General features: G+C 34.3%; 1 protein-coding gene across 2 annotated transcripts; it reads right to left on the bottom strand.

The window, feature by feature from the left end:
• Window positions 1-2,924: 2,924 nt before the first annotated feature.
• Window positions 2,925-18,618, bottom strand: LOC107479061 (myosin-17). Of its 2 annotated transcripts, XM_052258609.1 has the most exons (40): window positions 18,476-18,618; window positions 18,260-18,320; window positions 17,072-17,200; window positions 16,557-16,700; window positions 16,323-16,468; window positions 16,096-16,252; window positions 15,870-15,928; window positions 15,249-15,408; window positions 14,988-15,137; window positions 14,767-14,903; window positions 14,520-14,666; window positions 13,327-13,428; window positions 13,197-13,254; window positions 13,012-13,113; window positions 12,711-12,748; window positions 12,395-12,521; window positions 12,116-12,286; window positions 10,836-10,967; window positions 10,611-10,720; window positions 10,430-10,490; window positions 9,744-9,921; window positions 9,220-9,425; window positions 8,951-9,070; window positions 8,751-8,849; window positions 8,445-8,666; window positions 7,820-7,959; window positions 7,076-7,193; window positions 6,957-7,007; window positions 6,770-6,847; window positions 6,383-6,553; window positions 6,118-6,276; window positions 5,812-6,015; window positions 4,959-5,096; window positions 4,806-4,876; window positions 4,602-4,701; window positions 4,469-4,525; window positions 4,310-4,366; window positions 4,139-4,219; window positions 3,904-3,986; window positions 2,925-3,811 (listed from the first exon to the last, which is right to left on the bottom strand). In XM_052258609.1, exons 2-40 carry the CDS (start codon window positions 18,260-18,262, stop codon window positions 3,688-3,690), a joined length of 4,590 nt encoding a protein of 1,529 aa, XP_052114569.1. In that variant the 5' UTR covers window positions 18,263-18,320; window positions 18,476-18,618; the 3' UTR covers window positions 2,925-3,687. The 2 variants fall into 2 exon arrangements, 1 of the variants encoding a protein (XP_052114569.1); XR_002372227.2 differs by lacking the exon at window positions 18,476-18,618 and having other exon boundaries at window positions 3,664-3,811; window positions 3,904-4,003; window positions 18,260-18,465.
• Window positions 18,619-20,411: the final 1,793 nt, after the last annotated feature.

The following is a 20,411-nucleotide window of genomic DNA, read 5'->3' as shown; positions in this document are numbered from 1 at the left end:
TAATCTTTGTTATTGACAAAATGCTCCTCAAAAGATTTTAAAATTTGACAAAAGTGACAATCGTTAATTGAGTTACCTGAAGTTAAAATTTAGGAAGTGACGTGTCAATGAAAACCCTAATCAAACCCCCCTCCCCCGCCACCTCAAACTTTCTGCATCTTCCAATCTTGAAAGGCCAAAATCCACTTCCATCCTCATTCTTTCACGCAAACTCAATCAATCCCTTTCTCAAAAATCAAAACTTGCTCCCTGTTATATTGTTATTATTTCCTTAGTTATCTCTCCCTAATTCTCTAAAGTTTCAGAAAACCATGAAAATATGGAATTCATGTTCTTTTCAAATTCCTTACCTTAATAGCACCAAAATTAACACCTTAACAACTCCTTCAAATGAATGTCCATACAATCATGCAAAGATCTTAACTTTACCCCTCAACTCTCTAATGGAACCACCGCTGATTTCTCCACAGTGATCCCCAACTCTGCCTTCAAATTTGCCATCCTTGGCCACGCAGAAGGTTCTGCTTGGAATTTTAATAGGGATCCACAACAGTGGTAATAACAATTATCAATTCCAAAGTCTAAGGAGTTAAAATTAAAACCAAAACAAGCAAGTGAAGAACCAGGAGCTCTCGTTCCGAAGGCATCATCCTACTCATCCAGAGTCCGATTGCTCAGATCTCAGCCGAGGATGTAGCAACAGAAAGAGATGGAGATAAACCTAAAGGGACCGAAGGGAAAGAAACCAGAATGAGTGATGAAGGGAAAAGGAAAAGGAAATTGCTAGGGATGTGCAATGAGGGAATTAGGAAAGAAGAGAAAAAAGAAAACTAGAATTTTTAGAAAATTGAAATTAGAATGTTTCTTAAATTGTAAAAATTGAAAATAAGTAATTTTTGTAATTATGATAATTGTTAACTGATACACCACTCCTAAACCTTAACTTCAGGTAACTTAATTGACGATTGATCACTTTTTGCCAAATTTTAAAATCTTTCAGGAATCATTTTGTTAATAACAAAAAGTACCAATTTATCAGCGTTAGAATCTTTCGGATATGCATTTGATATTTATCTCTTTATTGTATAATTGTCAAAGTGAATTGTTTACATGGCATTTTCTCGTACCCTCTTCTGCTGATCGACAATCAACTTTAGGTTAAAAAAATATATGCTAACCTTTCATAAAGCTTAGAAAACACTCCACTCGATACTCTCTATTTCATCAAAATGTAACATTAATCTCCTATCTTTTGTGAAATGTGGCTTTGGAAAGAATATAATAGATAAAAATTAGTGCAAAACATGACAAATTAAATGGTGCTGAGAATGAGGAACCAAATTGAATCTTTAGATGATATGACGGAAGGGATGAGAAGATGTGAGGGTGTTCAAAGTTTCTGGTCTCTTTTCTCTCTAATCAAGTGGGACACTGAAACGTATCCTATATATACTTCATAGCAATCTATTCTCATACTACTATATGTACGTATCTACTAACCAACTTCTAGTTTCTAACAAAAATCCCGTCCAAAGCTGCAATGTGACGAACTTGTCAGCTCGGGCACTAACTAAATAACTAGCCACTTTCATCTATTGTAACCATAGAACGATCATTCTAACAAGCCAATAATGCGATACCCCCGTCTCAAGCTGGAATCAGATACATCCATTCACCATTCCCAGTTTGCTATGACACTGCTCAAACATACTTGGGGCCAATGCTTTGGTTAGCATGTCTGTGGTTTGATTAACCATTGAAACTGGCAAAAGCTTTCTGACCTACTCTTGCCATTTATCCCTCACTTATGTGGCAGTCCATCTCTATTTTTTCTTTCGTACAAAACTGGATGGGCGTCAATATGTAGTGTACACTGGCTGTCACAGTATATAGCAGTCGGCTTCTCCAGCTTGATGTTTACTTCTTGCAGAATATGGATGATCCATTGAGCTTCTCTTATAACTGATGCCTCGTATTATGCTTTACACGCTGAGCTTGCTACAATGTTTTGTTTCTTACTCCAAGAAACAACTGAGGCTCCTAAGAAGAAAAAATAACATGATAAAGACTTTATATTATTTGGGCATATTTCCCGATCACTATCTGAAAAACCAGTTGGCTCTAAATCTGTTTGGGTCTTTGAAATGAAAATATCAATCCAAGAGCCAGTGCCCCTTTGAGGTACCTTAACAGTTTAATTGCAGCTCTAAAATGCTTGTTTGTTGAATGAGTTATGCTACGTGTACACTAAAATCAGTCACTAGTATAAAATACATGTTAGAATACAAATACACATTGAAAATAAATTAAACCACATGTATTTATACACAAATACACTAGTGGCTGATTTTAGTGGCTGATTTTGGTGTACAAATAGCATTTTTGTTATGGAATAGTCAAGGAATTGACTTAATCTTCTAACTGTATATCCAATCTTAGGTCTAGTATTGGTCAAATAACAAGAGTCTTCCAACCTTCTATCTTCAAATGTTGATGATAAAGAAGTCCTGAATTCTTTTAATGCCGAGTTGTGTAATCCATTGGAGTTGGTACTGATTTTACTTCAAGTAATCCATACTCCTTAAGTAGATAGAGGCAATACTTTAACACCATTCCCCTCTTTCTTCGAGCTACTTCTAAGCCTAAGAAAGCTTACAAGTCACCTCTATTTTATATACTGCCTATGGAAAAACTCTATTCTCATTAATGTTTAAATATCTATAAAGTAATGTCTAGCTTCTAACTGAAATGCCCTCCCAAAATTGCAACGCAACAAACTTTCCAGCTTAGCACTAACTGAAAAACTAATTACTTTCATCTATTCGACCCAGAGAACTACCATTCTAACTAGCCACTAATGACATTATTCTCACATATAAATATCATTTAATCTTTCGAGATTAATGTAATTTCACAAAAAATAATAATAAAAAAATCCCATAATAGAATGAAGTGTAATTTTGGGATACTTACAGGTATTCATTGGTATGTACCGGAAGTAAAATTGCAAAGGGAAACTGACAAATGAGATAATTAGGTAAAGCATGAAGAAAAAAACTCACCAAGACATAAATACAGACAAACTATAAGTCACATGTGAAAATAGCAAAATTTGAAACTGAAAAGAGTGGTAGTCCGTAGTCCCCTGAATGTTGCTTCTCCAAAATCCTTCAACAAGATATATCATCTGTACAGTTCCAGAGTCAACTATGATTTAACTCGGCCATAAAAATAGTTAATAAAAAAAATTGCACCTGTGCAGAAAAGTAATGATAAACAAAAATGCCCTCCAAAATTATTAGAGTAACTAGTTACACTCACTTATAACTTGAAATACCATCAAGAATTAGAAATTAGGCAGGTATCCCAGACCAGCCTCTACTTATGTAGCCATGTCACCTCAATTGTGACATGGCCTTCTCAAAAATAAAATAATAAAATAAAAAATAAACCTGCTGTTGACGAAACATGCAGGTATTTTTTTTAAAAAAAAAAAAGAATCAACCCCGGCAACAAACCAATAATAGAAGCCAGGGTTGGTGAAATAAATATAATTTTACACACAACAATACTATATATATGTATGCACAAAAGTATTAGCACTTGCAAATTTTGTATAGTGCATTGTAGGACAACAGCCACTAGCTAGAGCACCAGAGGCAATAAGAATAACTGGCTTTTTGTATTTCACTTGGAGCGTGCCAGTAAGAACCCAAATCCTGAGTTATCACGGATCATTGGAGGTGGCTCCACATCTGCTACTTCTATTTGCTGCATTGATTTGGAAATGTCATCCACTGAAAATGGAATGCTGCATCCACGTATTCAATGGTTTGAGATAAAAGTTATTACCAATAACAAGATAGGCAATGAAATGGTAAATTGTTATGTTCTATGTCATACCTGGAATCATCATCTAATAGGAAAGAACTGCTGACAGCATTGTTGGTGTCCTCAGACATGATGGCTCTCATGTTCGTAATAACCTGCATAACAAGGTGAGCTGCTCCGCGTTGATATTTATCGCATTCAGTTGTGTTTCTAGTTTCTACTTATGAATTGGGGAAAAGTTGTGCATTCAGCTAGAAATTAAAATGTTATAAACATGCCAGTCTTACTAAACTCAATCTTAACTTACTTCTGAAGACACACTATGTGTGCCGTATTTGTCGTCCCAGTACATAGTACTGATTCTGTATAACTGTTGTATACTGAGAACCTGCAAGACCAAAATATCATAAGTAGGAAGAGAATCAAATTGCGGTATATCAATTTACAGGTAGCTATAAATTGGAAAGGGGACACTCACTGGGCAGAGCTCCTTTGTTACTTCATTAAATGTCTTTTTGGGTTTCTGATGCAACACCTGAGATTAAGAATTGAATGGAAGATGAGCAATATTGATTTTTGTTTGTTTGTTTATTTGTCTGTTTGAATCTGAATTCAAGATTCTGTAAAACTGACTTACTAGGAATCCGACAGCCTGCCCAATATGTTTCAGTTCCTCCCAGGCTGAGCCAACATACTGTGCATGACAAATTCAGGTTATGATATAAATATAGAATAGAAGGAATGGTCTCAAATGGTTGATTGGTGCACACCTCATCAGTGGCCTCAATACACCATCTCTCTAATTCACCCAATCCTGCCTTTACATACTCTCCATTGCTGAATGAACAACACTCACGACGCAACAAAAGACTGGCAGTGATCAAATTAAATACATCAAAATGTTAGCATTCTTGTTGCAGCAATTTGACATGTAATATGAAGATACACATACATATACAGCGGAGGGAGCTTACCTGTTGAATAATTGAACATTAATGAAAGAGAATATCTGAGTGAACACCTTACGGACCAAGAAAGGGGGCACCTATAAAGCCAAAACTTGATTAATTAGGATTTTACTCGGGCAATGAAACTGTGTAATTTAATCACCAAGCTTTAGAACCCACATAATTTTCTTTCATTATCTTTAGAGCATTGTTTAAGCCGTTCACAATACTTTGCCAGTGAGCAATTAAAGCTTGTTGAGCAACTGCATTAGCACGTGCACGTCCTTTCACTAAACTTTGCCGTGAAGTCCTTGGAGCCTACAGTTGTTTTCATCATGATAAAAAGATAAATAAATAACCTGGATAAGTTACTCAAATAATTGGAAATATTAGCCACATCTTTCACTACTTGCATTGCATGCATGTAACTAATACTTTAAGCATTATAAAATAAATTTTCGTTTTCAAGATATGCAAAGAAGTCAGTCTAGGATTGAATTTTCTTTTCTCATGTTTGGATTACCACTAGAAGTCAAATAACATGATATTCAATTGTCCACTTCATTTGATTTCATATTGCTACAAATAGTAACCAGAGAAGATGAAGATGAAGATGATGAAGAAGAAGAAGTATCACCCATATTTGTATATATTCACGTTTCACCCATATTTTTCTAGTAGAATAATAAATAATTAAAAAAAAAATCAAACTTTCACAACAGAAGTATCAAAGTTTTAGCATCTGAGTAAATAAACATTTTCAAAGTGGAATAATCAACCATTTCCATGATAAACAATCAGCCACTACTATTTTAGAATATTTATTGGTATTTTGATTATAAATATGAATTTAGCTTGGTTATATTGTTTATGAAGTTTGATTATATATATGTTAAACAAGTATGATCATATTGCTGATTATAGGTGTGAATCTAGTTTTGATTATATCATTAATGAAGTTTGATTATAAATGTAACAATAACTGACTGGTAGTTGTTTTCATGTTTCATATAAATTATTACTAACAATCTACCTGGATGCACAATCCAAGTAACGGCGATATCTCTTTTTTCAGATTGTCTCTTATCATTCCATATACTTTTTCCAGGAAAGCAGTAAGCTGTTGCTTAAACAGAAGTGCTGGATATTTTGCTTCCACTTGCCGCAAATCATCCAATCTGCCAATCCCTCTATTATTTTGAACTGACACGGCACTTTGGGGAGATGCTCTTAGCCCCTGTAATTGTGGAGGAGAAAAGAATAACAAAAAGAGAAAAGATGACCAAATTAAATATTCAGGCAAAAGTAGTTCCACAAAGGATATGCCGTTACTTCATACTTGAGACATTCTTCCGAACATAGAAGACGATGCCGTTCTCCGCCGTTGGGGTGTTAAGCTAGCTGCTCCACTTGCTTTGAGAGTGCGTTGAAGTAGTGACAACAAAGTAGATGTATTAGACAACCAATATGCTATTATTATGTTATTATCATCCTGAGCCTTCAATAATGCAGAAGCTACTGTTAGTTAAATATTTCAAGTGTTTCCAGAAATAGATAGAAGTACTTGCAAAGGTACTATATCATTCAAGAAATGAGCAAGCTACCTCAACAACTGAAGCAATTGATTGAATGATACGGTCAAAGACACTTGTCCGTTCAGCTTCAAATGATCTCCAGTGAAGAAGACATTTATATATAAGACAAGCAGCAACAGGTTTGCCCCTAGAAAATCCCAAATCTTGTGAAATACATTTGATCAACAGCTCCTGGTTTTCCTGAAAAAGAAAGTCAAATTTTAAGAAGTATGGAGACACAAGGGAGAAATGGACTGAAATTTGCAAAGATAATCTTATATAGATATCACATGAAAAAGAAAGTCAAATTTTAAGAAGTATGGAGACACAATGGAGAAATGGACTGAAATTTGCAAAGATAATCTTATATAGATATCACATGTACATATTTTTAGTTGTATCTAGCTAGCCACTCACTTGCTGTTTCTCATTTAGATGTTTTTGTGGTTTTCCCTCAGATTCAGGTTCACGTATATTTGATACAAGAGTCAAATCCTGAAACACATGGAAAACATGTTACAAGTTACCAAAGAAAGAGAGAAGGAAAAAAAGGAGAAAAAAAGAAGACAAAGATATATCCATCAAAGCAAACAGTTCATCTCACCGATCCAATTTTTCCACCACCATTTATGGCTTTCCCATTTTCTGGTGTCCTCTGCATATTGTGCACAAAAATATTAAATCTTCATATCGCAAGCAAAATGACATCATTTTGTTTCTTACTTGAATAATTGTTGTCTTTGGTCTTGCAGATAGAGCTTTTCCAGTTGGAGATGCAGCTAGAGCTTGCTGACGAAGCACTTGATTTTCTGACTCTGCATTGGAGATTTTGTCCTCCAACCTATATCATAGAGTGTGTTTTTGAAGAAAACTTAAATGCATGTACAAGACTACTCCTTGGAGGATTATTGTGAATGGAAAGAGCTAGAAGGGCATAATGCATCCAGAGACATACCAAGAAAGAAGTAGATAAAAGCAAAGATCTACAACAAACAAAATCCTAAACATGCAAGTAATAATTTTTAGAACAGTCACTCTTTGGAAAAATGAGATGCAGTTTGCCCATTGGGATTTCTAGAATTGAGAACTGATAACTATGAAATTGGACAGGGAATAATGATGAACCTTCATGCCACCAAAAATGTATACACCCCTAAAAGGCCAAAAGTAAATGGAAAGATGACTTCCCCTTTCTCTTTTACTTTCTTAACTCTAGAGGCCAATGAATGATATTATCATGGAAGAAATGTGATGACATAAGAAACCAGGCGCCAAGATGCTTATCTTGACCCAGCTAGACAATGGAAATCCATCTCCGAATTTTCAATGCAATTTATGGAAATATAGAATGGGAACTTTGCACAACCAAATGAGCTTTTCTTCTCAGGAAGAAGTGTAAGCTGCAAGTAATTAGTAAAGAAGCAATAGTAACTGTATAGAACTTTACAGCTAAAGAATTTTACTAACCTTTGAATCATTTCTTGGAGTTGAACCACCTTGCCCTGGTAATCATCAACTTTCTTAACCAGCTCGATGTTTCTAGTTTCAGCTTCAGACTGAGCCTTTCTTGCCTCTTCTTTATCCTTCCTCTCCAATAGCAGTGATTCCTGTATGAAATATAAAGAGATTATATCAGGACACTGAATACATTCCCAGTCATTTCTGGCCAATATAATAAATTTTAAGGTTCCTAATATAAATCAGTGATAACAGCTTCTGTCCCTTTTCTCTAGCTCAAGAGTTTAAATCCATCGCATCCCAAGCAAATAGAAACTAAGTGTAACAATAGAAGCTAGATGATTCCAATTTTAGTTGAATTCACCCATTGCAGGATGAACCATCTGACTATAATCAATAAATTTGGTGGGAGGTGAATGAGATCAAGGAATTCAGGAAAAACAAGACGATCAATCAGAGAAAAAAGTTAGCAGCATGGAGGAAAAGCAATTAACAATTGATAGATTGCTGGCTTTCTTAAAGAAAGCATCCATTTTCCTTTAAAAAAAGAAACTCATGAGGAACATTCTGGACACTTATGACAAGTAAAATGATAAGTATATAAGTGTTAATTGCATAATCAAAGATTGGTTACCTTCAACTTACTGACTTCAGCTATCAAGGAATTCATCTTCAGAGTATCTTGAATTATAACAGGAGTCTCCTTAATAACTGGAGGCGCTTCTTCAATGGCTTTCCAAGCTGCCTCACGCTCTTTGAGGACCATGGCATTTGCTTCTTCTACTTGTATTTGCATTGAACGCACAGCATCTTTTAACTTGGCAATGTCTTGTGCTTTTTCCTCCTCCAAATCAGTCTGTTATCAAATAAAACAAGATTGACACGTTCTTATGGGTGACAAAAATCACAATTTCATTATTATATCATATAATGTGGTTACCCTTAATCGCTTCTCAATTTGTAAACGCCATGTGAGTTCTTCAACACGCTTTTCTAGTTTGTTCTTTGCATCTTGAAGGGCGCCTGTTTCTCTTGCAGCCTAAATGAAGTTATGTAAATTGTTATTCACCACAGTAACATCTTGTAAAACAATGTATAGGACTAATCAACCACCATAAAAAACAAGAGCACAATTCAAACCATTTTAAGCTTTCTAAGTTCCCTCCTAGCAACCCTTCTTCTCCAACCACATTGGGTAACAATTGCTGCCTTTTGCAGTCCTTTATAGTAAGAATGTGCAATATGCCCTCTTAAATGAGCCTGAAGAGATTTTTCATCACCAGAATAAAAAGGAAAAAAAATGAAATGAGACTGAAGAGATATCGCAAGAGACCACTAAGGCAAGGACAAATAAAAAAGTTGCATGATAATTTTAGTCTATAAACAATGCCAAAGGTCAGCAAGAACACCTGGATAAGAATAGCAGCCTTAGTTTGCTTCCGAAATCTAAACTCCTTGCGAGCCTTCATAGCCCTTAAACCTGTCTGCAATGTGATTGCGGATGATCGGGCTGTTATGTAAGATTTCCTGGCAAGGAATCCTTTAAAGTTCTTCTCTATTTTCAAAGCTGCTGCGTTGCGACGCAACTGCTCATATAGCTTCCGAGACAATATACCTATTTGTTATTGAAAATAACCATGAGAATATATTGAAATAGAAGTATATTCATAATATTCATATAGATAAACCCATATGCTGAAAGGAATATGCTTTAGGGGGAAAACCCAAATATTCAAATGCAGGATAACTTCTTGAAAGCCACAAAGAGAATATTCATGATGATTTGATGAAAGATGAAATATGAAATGTAGGTTCACCGAGTAAGAAAGGAGAATCAATTTTAAGAATAAAGGATTAAAGAACCTAATGACACTAAACACATTTACATAATTCACAGCATTAATATTGTACATGCATGACAACTCAATGATACCTCGCAAATTAGATTGCAAACAAACTGCAGCTTGACGCAATTCAAAGAATTCCTTCCGTGCAACATGAGTTCTTATTTGTCTCTGAATGATTCTGGCTGCATTTCCAAGAACTTCTGCTCTTCTTGCATCCAACTCAGCCATTTGACCAGCTCTCAGGAAAACCTTGGTCTTGCCTATCTGTCAGACCACAGTAACTCTTGCGTGATTTTGGAGTTTACAAATCCATTTGCCTATATAAACTTCCTTGTGTTCACTAACTTACCAGATACAAAAATTAATCTTCAAGAAATAAGGATAACAAAAAAAATTCAATTAGAAATTCAAGTGCCCATAAGATATTAATAAAGTGAGAAATTATGGAGAAATATCCGAACCAAAACTTTCAATTTAGTAGATGACATAAGAACTGTTCTATCATGCAATTAACTTTATACATCTCTATCCAACCATCAACCCTGGACAAGTATACAACATGATATAGTGGAAAGTTATTCCAACGGGTTCCATAAGAATATCAAAACATTTGGGCACTCCAGATGTTATCCAGAAAAGTTTTCCTGGGAACCCAAACTACCATGTATTGGTTATAGATCAATCAATGATCGACATATATGTGAATATTATCATTTATGTAGCATAGTATAGCTTGGCTAAGAAACTCATTTTTCAAGTAGTAGTTAATCACCTGATAACCTTTCATACCCATTTTATCAAGGATCTTTTGACATGCAACCTTGTCATCAAAGCTGAAAAAGAAAAATTAGAAATAGAAAAATAAGACAAGTTTCTTGAAATACAATGTAGAAATCATTTGCCAATTTGGAGATAGAAAAAAAAAAAGAGAGAAACTAGGAGGTGTAATTTACTTTCCATCTAGAACTTCAGGGGCAAGAACACCAAATCGATTAAGAAACTCATAAAAGGTCCGTCTAGTAGGATATCCTGCACAGCTGATTCTAATAGCCTCGAGGACACCCTAAAGCAAATAACAAATAAACAAACACCAACTGTAAATGGCTGCCACTGAAGTTTCTCCTTGCATGTTAATTAAAAGGAAAGCTAATATTGACAAATATACACCATATACTCACACCACAGCGTAATTGTTGAATAATGTTGAGATTTTCAAAAATAGCAGGCTTGAGGACATTGTTTGGCTTCACACATCTGATATAGTGAGGTTCGGTTGAACTTAGGGTTTCCATCAATGACTGAAGTTGTAGCTGCACTTTCCAGGAACATGTGTCACTTGTCACAGAACATAAGAGCAAAATTTTCCAGATACTTACAACAGGGATGTCAAGGATTTTATTATCATGACTCAGATGAGGTTAACATTGGAATGCACACCTACCCTACATCATCATGGTTACTTTCTTTAATGAGGGAAACCAGAACTTTAAAAATAAAAATTAAAATACAGAGTTGACGGCATGTAGAATCAAAGTTTGATCTCAGTACGTGCTAATGAAACTTCAGACAACCAACAGAAATAAAATCCACCATCTAAGTTCCAATCATGAATATCTTGGACTGGTAGTTAATATTGGAATATGATCTCTCAGTTCTCTGTCAGAATTGCAGTTATAGAAACTGAGTTGACTTAAAAGATTAAACTGTTAGGACTGCAATGACATGTTTATTTCATGATCATTGTTATAATAAGGGAGGGCCAACTGCATCTATGGAGATCATGTGAAAATTAAATTAATACATTTTGCCAACATAAAAGCAAAAGATTGATAGTAAAATGCAATATTTGCTCAAGTTTCAAGCATTTGCTTAAAATCAAGCCAACGTACATACTTTAGGATATAGTTTTTTTACTATGGCATCACTCCTGGTGTTTCACATAAATAACTTAGTGCATCTAGTCAAAGAGATTAAAATCCCCTTCATTGAGATGTTCTAGTGTCAACAATATTTGTGCTCATTTTAAGATATCTTCTAATCCTTCTTTCTATGTTTTTCTACTAACTACGTAAGTTTTAATCTATTCTAGATGAACATGGCCGTGACACTGAACATAAGATCCCTATCTATTTATTCTTTCATCCTAATGCAAGGGAATCATAGTTCATATTTGATAAGTGTCTCTGGATAGAAACTACGAAGACGAGAAACAGAGACAAGAAAAAAATCGAGTCTCCGTCCTTGTCTCTATTCCTAGTCTTTGGGTGAATGAAAAATTGGCAAACATTGTCTCATGACAAAGACATTTTGCTTATTTCTCTATCTGTGTCCTTCTACAACAATTACCAAATGTGGGAATAGAGTTTCTCCAAAAGTAAGTGGCAAATGCTGAAATAAGTTAAACTTTACTTGCTTCAAGAAAGATCTCAAAAAAAGGAAGTAACAAGTAAAACAATACCTTAAAGCGAGACCCGATTGAGGAGAACTTGGATGATTTTGAAGACTCCTGTGAAGAAGGGGGGAATAGACCTGCCACAAATGAGCATCTTGAGGCTGTCAGCAGATCCTGATGTTCTGCAACCACATAATCCTTGTTTTTGTCAAGAAACATATCAGCCAGATATGTCACCTGGAAAATAAAAATAGAAGTAAAAAATTTGAAGGAGAAAAGATGTTGAACCAAAAGTTACAAATACATGTCACAAAGTTTATCAAGAAAAAGGACAAGCTTACATACCTCTCCTGCATAATGAGATATGGTAAAACTAGTCCTTGAAAGTTTTGGTTTGATAAAACGCTTGTTTTTGTTGAATGTCTGGTACAACTTCTGAGCAAATGTTTCATGTGTGGACTTAGGGAACATACTGTGTCAAAGCCAAACTGATATGAGTCCAACAAAACTACAATGTCCAGGCAATACCTGATGCATGTTCCCTACATATCCTAGTGAAAACAAATTGGGAATAGCACTGAAGTATAAAACTAAGATACTAAATGAAGTAAGTACAGAAAGTATATTTAGAAAACCAAAGATATTACTATCAGCCACATACCAGGCCTCATCGAGGAGTGCAATTATTCCTCCAGGTTTCTGCAAAGATTAAAAAATGCAAGCATCATTGCATGAACTTCCTGTGAGGGAGTAACATAGATGGTATTTACGTGAAGTATGCCATTGAGGAAAAATTACAGAAACACTTATGTAATATTTGATATGCCATGAATTTACAATATATTTTTTTTTCAAAAAAATACATTATTACTCATATGTTAACTGGTAATAAAAAAACTACATACTTCAAACAGTATAAAAGAAAATAACAGTGCAGTAAGCAGTGGTAAAATGTAAAATACCTTCTCAATTAGATCCAAAACATCTTGGTTGTCAACAAACTCTATGTAGCTCCAGTCAATCTCTTCCTTGCTGTATTCTTCTTGTTCCATTTTAAAGACATGCTGCAACATTAAGTCAGGGGGAGATATATCGAGAGAAGGAATGAATTGCATTGCATAACATAATAGGTTTGAGAATGCCAAACCTGATTAAAATGTTGTTGCAGCTTTTCATTAGTAAAATTGATACAGAACTGCTCAAAACTTCAAGGGAACAAACTTATCAGATGCAAGACCATATACAAACAATATACGCCCAGATGAAAGCTAGCTTACCTATTGAACTTAAAACTTTCAAACCCATAGATATCAAGAACTCCAATGATAGACTTTGAAATTGGATCTTGCCCAATTGAATTATTAATCTTCTCCACAAGCCTAAAAACAACAGTGAGAAGTCAAATAAGAATCTAGAAGAAGTGAAATTTAGAGAAGCCATTGATTTTTTTGTTTAATAAAATACAAAGATAGCATTGATCCATTCACATAACCTTATGTTCCTCATGAACAACCAATAACAAAAAAGTTCAATGAGCTATTGCGAGTTTATTCCAACAATTAGATAAATTATTTCATTCTTTTACGTTACACTTGTATCTAATCAGCCATATTCATAATAGATAAACAAATTTAAAATGAGAGTGCATTCGGATAAAGCATTTAAAGGAGGGAATGTATTTATTAAGAGTATTTTAAATCCTTTAACAGGATATCATTTGTTTAGATGTTGATAAAAAGAATTTTACAAATCCCAAGCATTTTTATGAGGTATTTTGTTTAGTTCAAAACAAAGAACATAAGGCACCCTCATAAGAGAGGGAATTCTCAAAATTTTTTATTTTGTTTATTTTCTCTTCCTTTAACATTTGATTGGTTGTAAGAAGGAGATAATTGTTCTGAAACTTGCCACATGTATATCCCATTTCACATTTTCTTGTTGCACATACAAACAAGATATTTTAAAAGGGTGATTCTAGTATGTCTATGCTATAATGGCTATAATGTTTTAAAAAGTGTTGCCAAAATTAAAGTTACATTTTTTATTATTTAGCAACGCTTTTTAAAAAGTGTTTCTAAAAAAAAGTGTTACCAAAATGGAAAAAAAATGTGACTTTAATTTTTTAAAATACTTGCATAGGCACTATAGCCATCATAAACATATGCATACTAGAAGTCACCATTTTAAAATTGCATGTAATTGAATTATGACAATTTAACTACATAATATTTTAAATTCTTCAAAATTTTAAATACTCTATTCAAACACATTCAGGAAAATTTAGTCCTTATGCAAGAAAAGAACTGTTTAAAGACTAGAAAATGTAATGACTTGAGTTATAGCTAATTGTAGTAGTTCTCTCACATTAAATAATTAAAAAAAATTCCCTATTTCTTGCACACAGAGACTGGATCTATATGAGACTACATTGCACACAGACAAATAGAAACAGTCTTCACAGTTTCATTACCAATCAAACAAACGGGAATAAATGGTTTTAGCTAATGCATCCCTGCTACCAACAGCTGCAACAGGATCCAGGGTTCTCGTAATGACTTCCTCAGGTGTTATCATGACACGCTTGATCAGTGCATCCTCCAAGCTCTTAGCATCACACCTACAATAATTATATATGTTAAACTGTCCAGAATATATCAATGAGTCCACAGTACATAAATGAATATAAAATTCACAAAATTAGTATATTGGAGGCGTACTGGAGAAGTTCGGCAGTTGTACTAAGATGGAACCTAGACTTCTCATCTTTGATGACAGAAGAATCAATCTCCTCTCCTTTTGAAAATTCAACATTTCCAAGGTGCAGTATTGCTGCAACAACCCTAAAAATTGCCTCCTGAAACATATAGCTAACAACAATAAATCAACCTCCAATGGAAATTTTTCATTGCATTAACAAAATTGGTTCAAGAGGACTAACTTGCTCTTCCTCACTTATTCCAACAACATCCATTGCCCTACGAGTTGCAATATACTCATTGGTATCATCAACTCCATCCAGTTCATAGCATTTGGATTGATTTAAGTAATGGAATGAACTAGGATTTCCCAACTTATACTTCTCTTTTACCTACAAAAAAAGAGTTAAATCACTAAATAGGACTCCTAAAAAGATATGATCCAATCACTGGGGAAAACGCAAAAGGGAGCATGTTTCAGCATCGAGCAAAAGGATTTTAACCTCAGTTGGAGCTGCACAAAGAAGATAAAAGCAATGGTAGTTTCTCTCAGGATCTGAGATTTGACAAACACGGGACCTTTCGAGCAAGTAAGTTCTTATAGCTGCACCGGATATCCTTCCCTTGTTGTCAAATTGGATCTCAACAAATTTACCAAAACGACTGCATGTCAATATCAGGGATGTTATATAGAATATGATTTATGAACAAGAAAAAATATATAATCCACTTTTACTTATATTATTATATTTCACATGGTTTCCAAACAGTGCAAGGTAAGGATGCCTATTTCACCCACATAATAGGTCAAAACCTTCCCTGCACACAGCACATTGTGGGAGCTAAAGCATGAGGCTGCCTGCCCTATGCAACTGTATAGTATTGTGCAACATAATACTAACAAGCAGAACCCTAAATTCTAATATAAACTACTGATGAACTTATCCGAACCATCTTATTCGCCTACCATTAGTGACCATGGTTTGAACAGAGTAAAAAATTATGAAAAATATACAATGTCTCTTCACTTGTTAAAGTAAAACAATCAGAATCGCCTCCCATAAATTCTTTTTTTTTTTACATAGTTTTATTTGAAAATACCACGCAGTGTTAAATAGTCTCACCTTGAATTATTGTTCCTAACTGTTTTTGCATTGCCAAATGCTTCAAGAACTGGATTAGACTGCCAGTAAACAAAATACAGAAACAAAGGTAATGAAACAGCTTCCGTGCTTGCAAGAATCCCTATATAACTAATAAAGTTTGCAAGAAGGAAATATAATTCAGGTTGAACATCCTGAAAGACATGCAAAAGATGGAGTATCAGAGAAAACTGAGGCTTCATCATACTTCTAGAACTTGTTGTTCAACTGTACGCCCTTCTACTCCAGAACGGCCCCCAAGGTAAGCAAGATATCGCATAAGCATCTTTGTTGTCTCTGTCTTACCAGCGCCACTCTCACCACTAACCAGGATTGAGTTACTTTTTCCTTCATTGATCATCGCCCTAACAAATTTAAATATGAAATAAGTAAACCATGTAACAGAAAGCCAATGACACAAGCATCTTTAGTTACCTGTATGCAACTTCTGCAACTGCAAAAACATGGGGACTCAACTCTCCAAATGTAGCACCTTTATATTGTTCCATCATATGTGTATCATATAGATGCGGTAACCTTTGAAATGGGTTCACCGCAATCAAGATATTGCCAGTATAAGTCTACAACAATGTTAGAGGAGAAGCAGGTTGGTTGGTTATACAAACTATTTCAGCACTAAACAGAATAATGGAAATATGTGTATCTTACATAGATTTCATTGAGTTCGTATCTGGTTGCCAAGTTATGTAGAACTCCTGGCTCATGCAAGTATGAGAGTTTTGTCATGTCATCTACACCTCCAGGAGGAGCTTCATTATCCTTGGGAAAAACCTTGGAGATAGTTTTGATAGCCTGAAACCAGATTTTCGGTATTTTAAATTGTCATTGTAAGCCGTATGCTGATTTCTCTATTTACAGGGTTAAACAACAAAAACATAGTCATATTAATTATATACGGATAAGTTAGGATTTCTGTAACTAAAGAAATAAAGAAATAAAGTAAATAGCCAAGGCACAATTGATTAGATGATATAGCAAATGAGACATTTAAGCAATTCAAGAAAGCCCTTGTGTAAAACACAAATCCTGAAAGGGATCTATCTAACCCAGCCAGATTAGTACTGAATATAAAGATACAATAACATAAAAACAGTATATAAAATTATAAAGTAAAAAATCTGCTAGACAATTTTCACACACCGAGTATAGGTGATTTGACTAACCGTTTTCCCATTTGTCAAGCGAACATGCACTTCTTCGCCACTGATCTTAGAAACTTCTCCATCAATCCATGCTTCTGTGGGATCTTCAACCCAGACATGAGACCCTACAATGATGTTCACTGATGCAGACTGCAACAGCAAACACATTAGACATTGCAAGCGGACATATAAATCAAGAGAACCAGTGCTGCCGTTCGACAGCATCAACCAGTAGAAACATACTAATTTCAAAAGAATTAGATACAAGCTATAAATTAGATATTGAAAAATTTAAAACATTATATAATAATATAATATTATTTCCTGTTAAGCTTAATATTCCTAGAAGACCTACATAAATTTGTATGGATTAAGTAGTTGTCTAATCCTGAGCACTGGGGGGCAAGGATGATAAAATCCAATATTGCCCTTTGAGTCCTAGATAACCTTTATATTTCATAAGTGATTAGGATTTCATTCTAACACGAACTAGCTTTTAAAATTTAGTCTGACTGGAATATAAGATATAAAATTTATTGCCCACCTTTATGGCTTTATACGTGTAACTTTCAGGAAAATTGAAACTGCATCTTGATCATCAAATTATATCCATATCACACATGAAACACTAGTTCATTTCAAATGGTTACTTCTTGTTGGTGAAATTGTGAATATAACTTGTTTACTTTAAGTTTTAGTTTCCCTCCAACTCCAACGACTTCATTTGGATTAGTAGGATTTGGTGGAAAAGTCTAAGCTCAGGTTTCGAACTCTCAATTCTATTTCCAATTACTAATCTTTCTAACAATACTCAACTATATACAAAAAGTAACATCTCTCATATCTATATGTATTCACCAGTCACTACAATCTAACATCGCACACGATCATCGATCACTTAGCAATGCAAATATATCCAATTATCCAGTATCACAATTTTCCTTCATTTCTTCAATTAAAAAAAAAAAAGTTCAAAAATTCGCCGGAAACACGCGAATGTCAAAGCAGCTAGTTATGAAACAGAATCACACACATATCCCAAGCACACACATATAAAAATAAAATAATAATAATAATAAAAAGAACAGTTCAAAATTAAATATAATCTGCGGGTCCAAGATTTTCAACGACGCAGCTCCAATAGTCAAAGCAAATTCAACAACCAATCAAAATATTCGGCACGTGATCAGAAGAAAAAAGACGAGTTACCATGGCGATAAACGCGGAGCGATCTTCCGAGTCAACTCATCCGAGGCCGAACCGAATCCAGCTGAGAAACGGAACTCGGCGAGTCAGATCGGAGAAGTGAAGGGAATCGAATTGAGAGAGAAGGAGAAGAAGGTGAAAATTTTGAAGCGGTGGAACTATACGATAACAATAACGAGTAAATAATAATATAATTAATAATTAATCAGAGGGATATACCCAAGGTTATAGAAAGAGAAAGGGTATCAGAGAGAGTCTAGTTTTTATGTCAGTTTTTTAATTCGGTCATAATTTGGTCACTGGAACACACTCGCAAAAGTTTTAAGACTTCAAGCTTCTGCAGCCTCTGTTTTGTTGCTGCCGCTTCGTCTTTCTCCTTTGCTATCTTTATAATTTTCTTTTATTTTAAATCATTATTTATTTAATTATTTTATTTTGAAAACAAAAAAATTACATCAATTTGTTGTGATTGTGAGATGGCATGGGCTAGGCATTTAATGACATGCAAAATGAAAATACACGAAATAATAAACAGCGAAATTGTGGTTGTCTTGTTTTACAGTGGTTGATATATTTACATTTGAAATGTTGATTAATTTAAATATTTATTTATTAAGGAATAGTGAATTAGTGATGTATTCATTTATAGGAAGAGGAAAGAAATGTATTTTATAATATAAGTATTTGAAGTCACAATTTTGTAAATCTGACAAGAAAAAAGTCTGAGTCTTGGTCTTAGAGAACGAAAAAGTCAAAAAGTACGACAAAATCATGTCATAACTCAATAACACAACGTTTACAAAGACACGTAGCAAACTAGCAGCTCACCGTGAAATTGTAAACGTAATTTCAAATTGTGTATATCACATGAATTATGGGAGGTGGTCAAAATTGAGGCTAATTTTTTTTATATTGAAATATTATCGGTAATTTTCGTTTATTTTATGATGTTTTAGTATAATTTATAATATGGAAAATATATAGTGTTATTTGAGAGAGGGTGAAATTAGTTAGGATGATGAATAAGCTATATTAGTAGAATTAGTTAGTTTACTAATGTTAATATGGCACACTTAGTTATGAGGTTGTTATGCAGTAGTAGTTAAGTTGTATTTATAGTTAAGCTTGTAATTGTATTAGTTAGTTAGAATGTTAATATGATTTTATTTTCAAACTGAGAAAGAAAGTTTGTAATTTTTTTGTCATAATTTTTGAGTGTGACGTTTTTTTAATTTCTCTCCTTAAATTTTTACTACTTTAATATAGTGTGGTGAACATGAAGAGAAGAATCGGAAGGAATTGAGCTTCGAAAGTTGAATCAACAGAAATTAGAGTGATTCACGTCATTTCTTGATTCTAACGAGTTTCATCGATTTCTCAATTTTTCCTTCTTTCTTGATTCCACTTTCTCTCTCAACTTTCTTTCTTAAATCTTCTTTCTTCTATTTTTATGTTCTTTTCCTTCGAGATTCACACAATAGTGAGTAATGAGATTTGTGTCACTTGAACAAGAATCAAAATTTTAAGTGAACATTTTCGATTAGCAAATTTTGGGAAGAAGATCCAATCCGATTGAAGAATAGCATCAGAGAAAAATCCAATGATTAATTTGCAGACACTGGCGAGTCTCCTAAGTCATCTAAATCAGATGCAGACAAATTCGAATAGGAATCAGCAAAATTCGTTGTTAGATCCAGTAAGCTATTTTTTCTTGCATTCAAGAGAAAGCTCAGGCACAACTTTAATTCCTATTATGTTGGAACAAAATAACTACCAAGTATGGGAGAGAGTAATGTGGAGAGCATTAAGAAGAAAAAACAAGATCAAGTTCATTGATGGTTCACTATAGCGACCAGGTGAAGAAGATCCCTTGTATAACATATGGAAAAGATGCAATACATACGTGGTATCATGGATCAATCATTCATTGAGTCTTAACATAGCAAAAAGTGTCATTTGGATCAACTCAGCAGAGGAACTATGGAAAGAACTGAACCAACGCTAGTGCCAAGGAGATATGTACAAAATTGCTGAACTTGAAGAGGAAATGTTTGCAAGCAAGCAAGGAGAGATATCTGTGATGGACTGCTATACATAATTGAAGACGATTTGGGAAGAAATAGAAAATTTTCGACCTTTGCCAAGCTGCTCAAGA

This window comes from Arachis duranensis, chromosome 3 (assembly GCF_000817695.3).
Source record: "Arachis duranensis cultivar V14167 chromosome 3, aradu.V14167.gnm2.J7QH, whole genome shotgun sequence".
NCBI classification, from domain to species: domain Eukaryota; kingdom Viridiplantae; phylum Streptophyta; class Magnoliopsida; order Fabales; family Fabaceae; genus Arachis; species Arachis duranensis.
This window is presented reverse-complemented; position numbering and strand designations above follow the sequence as displayed.

What these genes read in the sequence shown, in the direction of transcription:
- LOC107479061 (XM_052258609.1), bottom strand. An exon ending in TAACAAAGGAGCTCTGCCCA is followed by an intron (nt 4,220 to 4,309) that starts GTGAGTGTCCCC and finishes TTGGTCTTGCAG; the next exon opens with GTTCTCAGTATACAACAGTT. An exon ending in CTATTAGATGATGATTCCAG is followed by an intron (nt 3,812 to 3,903) that starts GTATGACATAGA and finishes ACGTGGATGCAG; the next exon opens with CATTCCATTTTCAGTGGATG.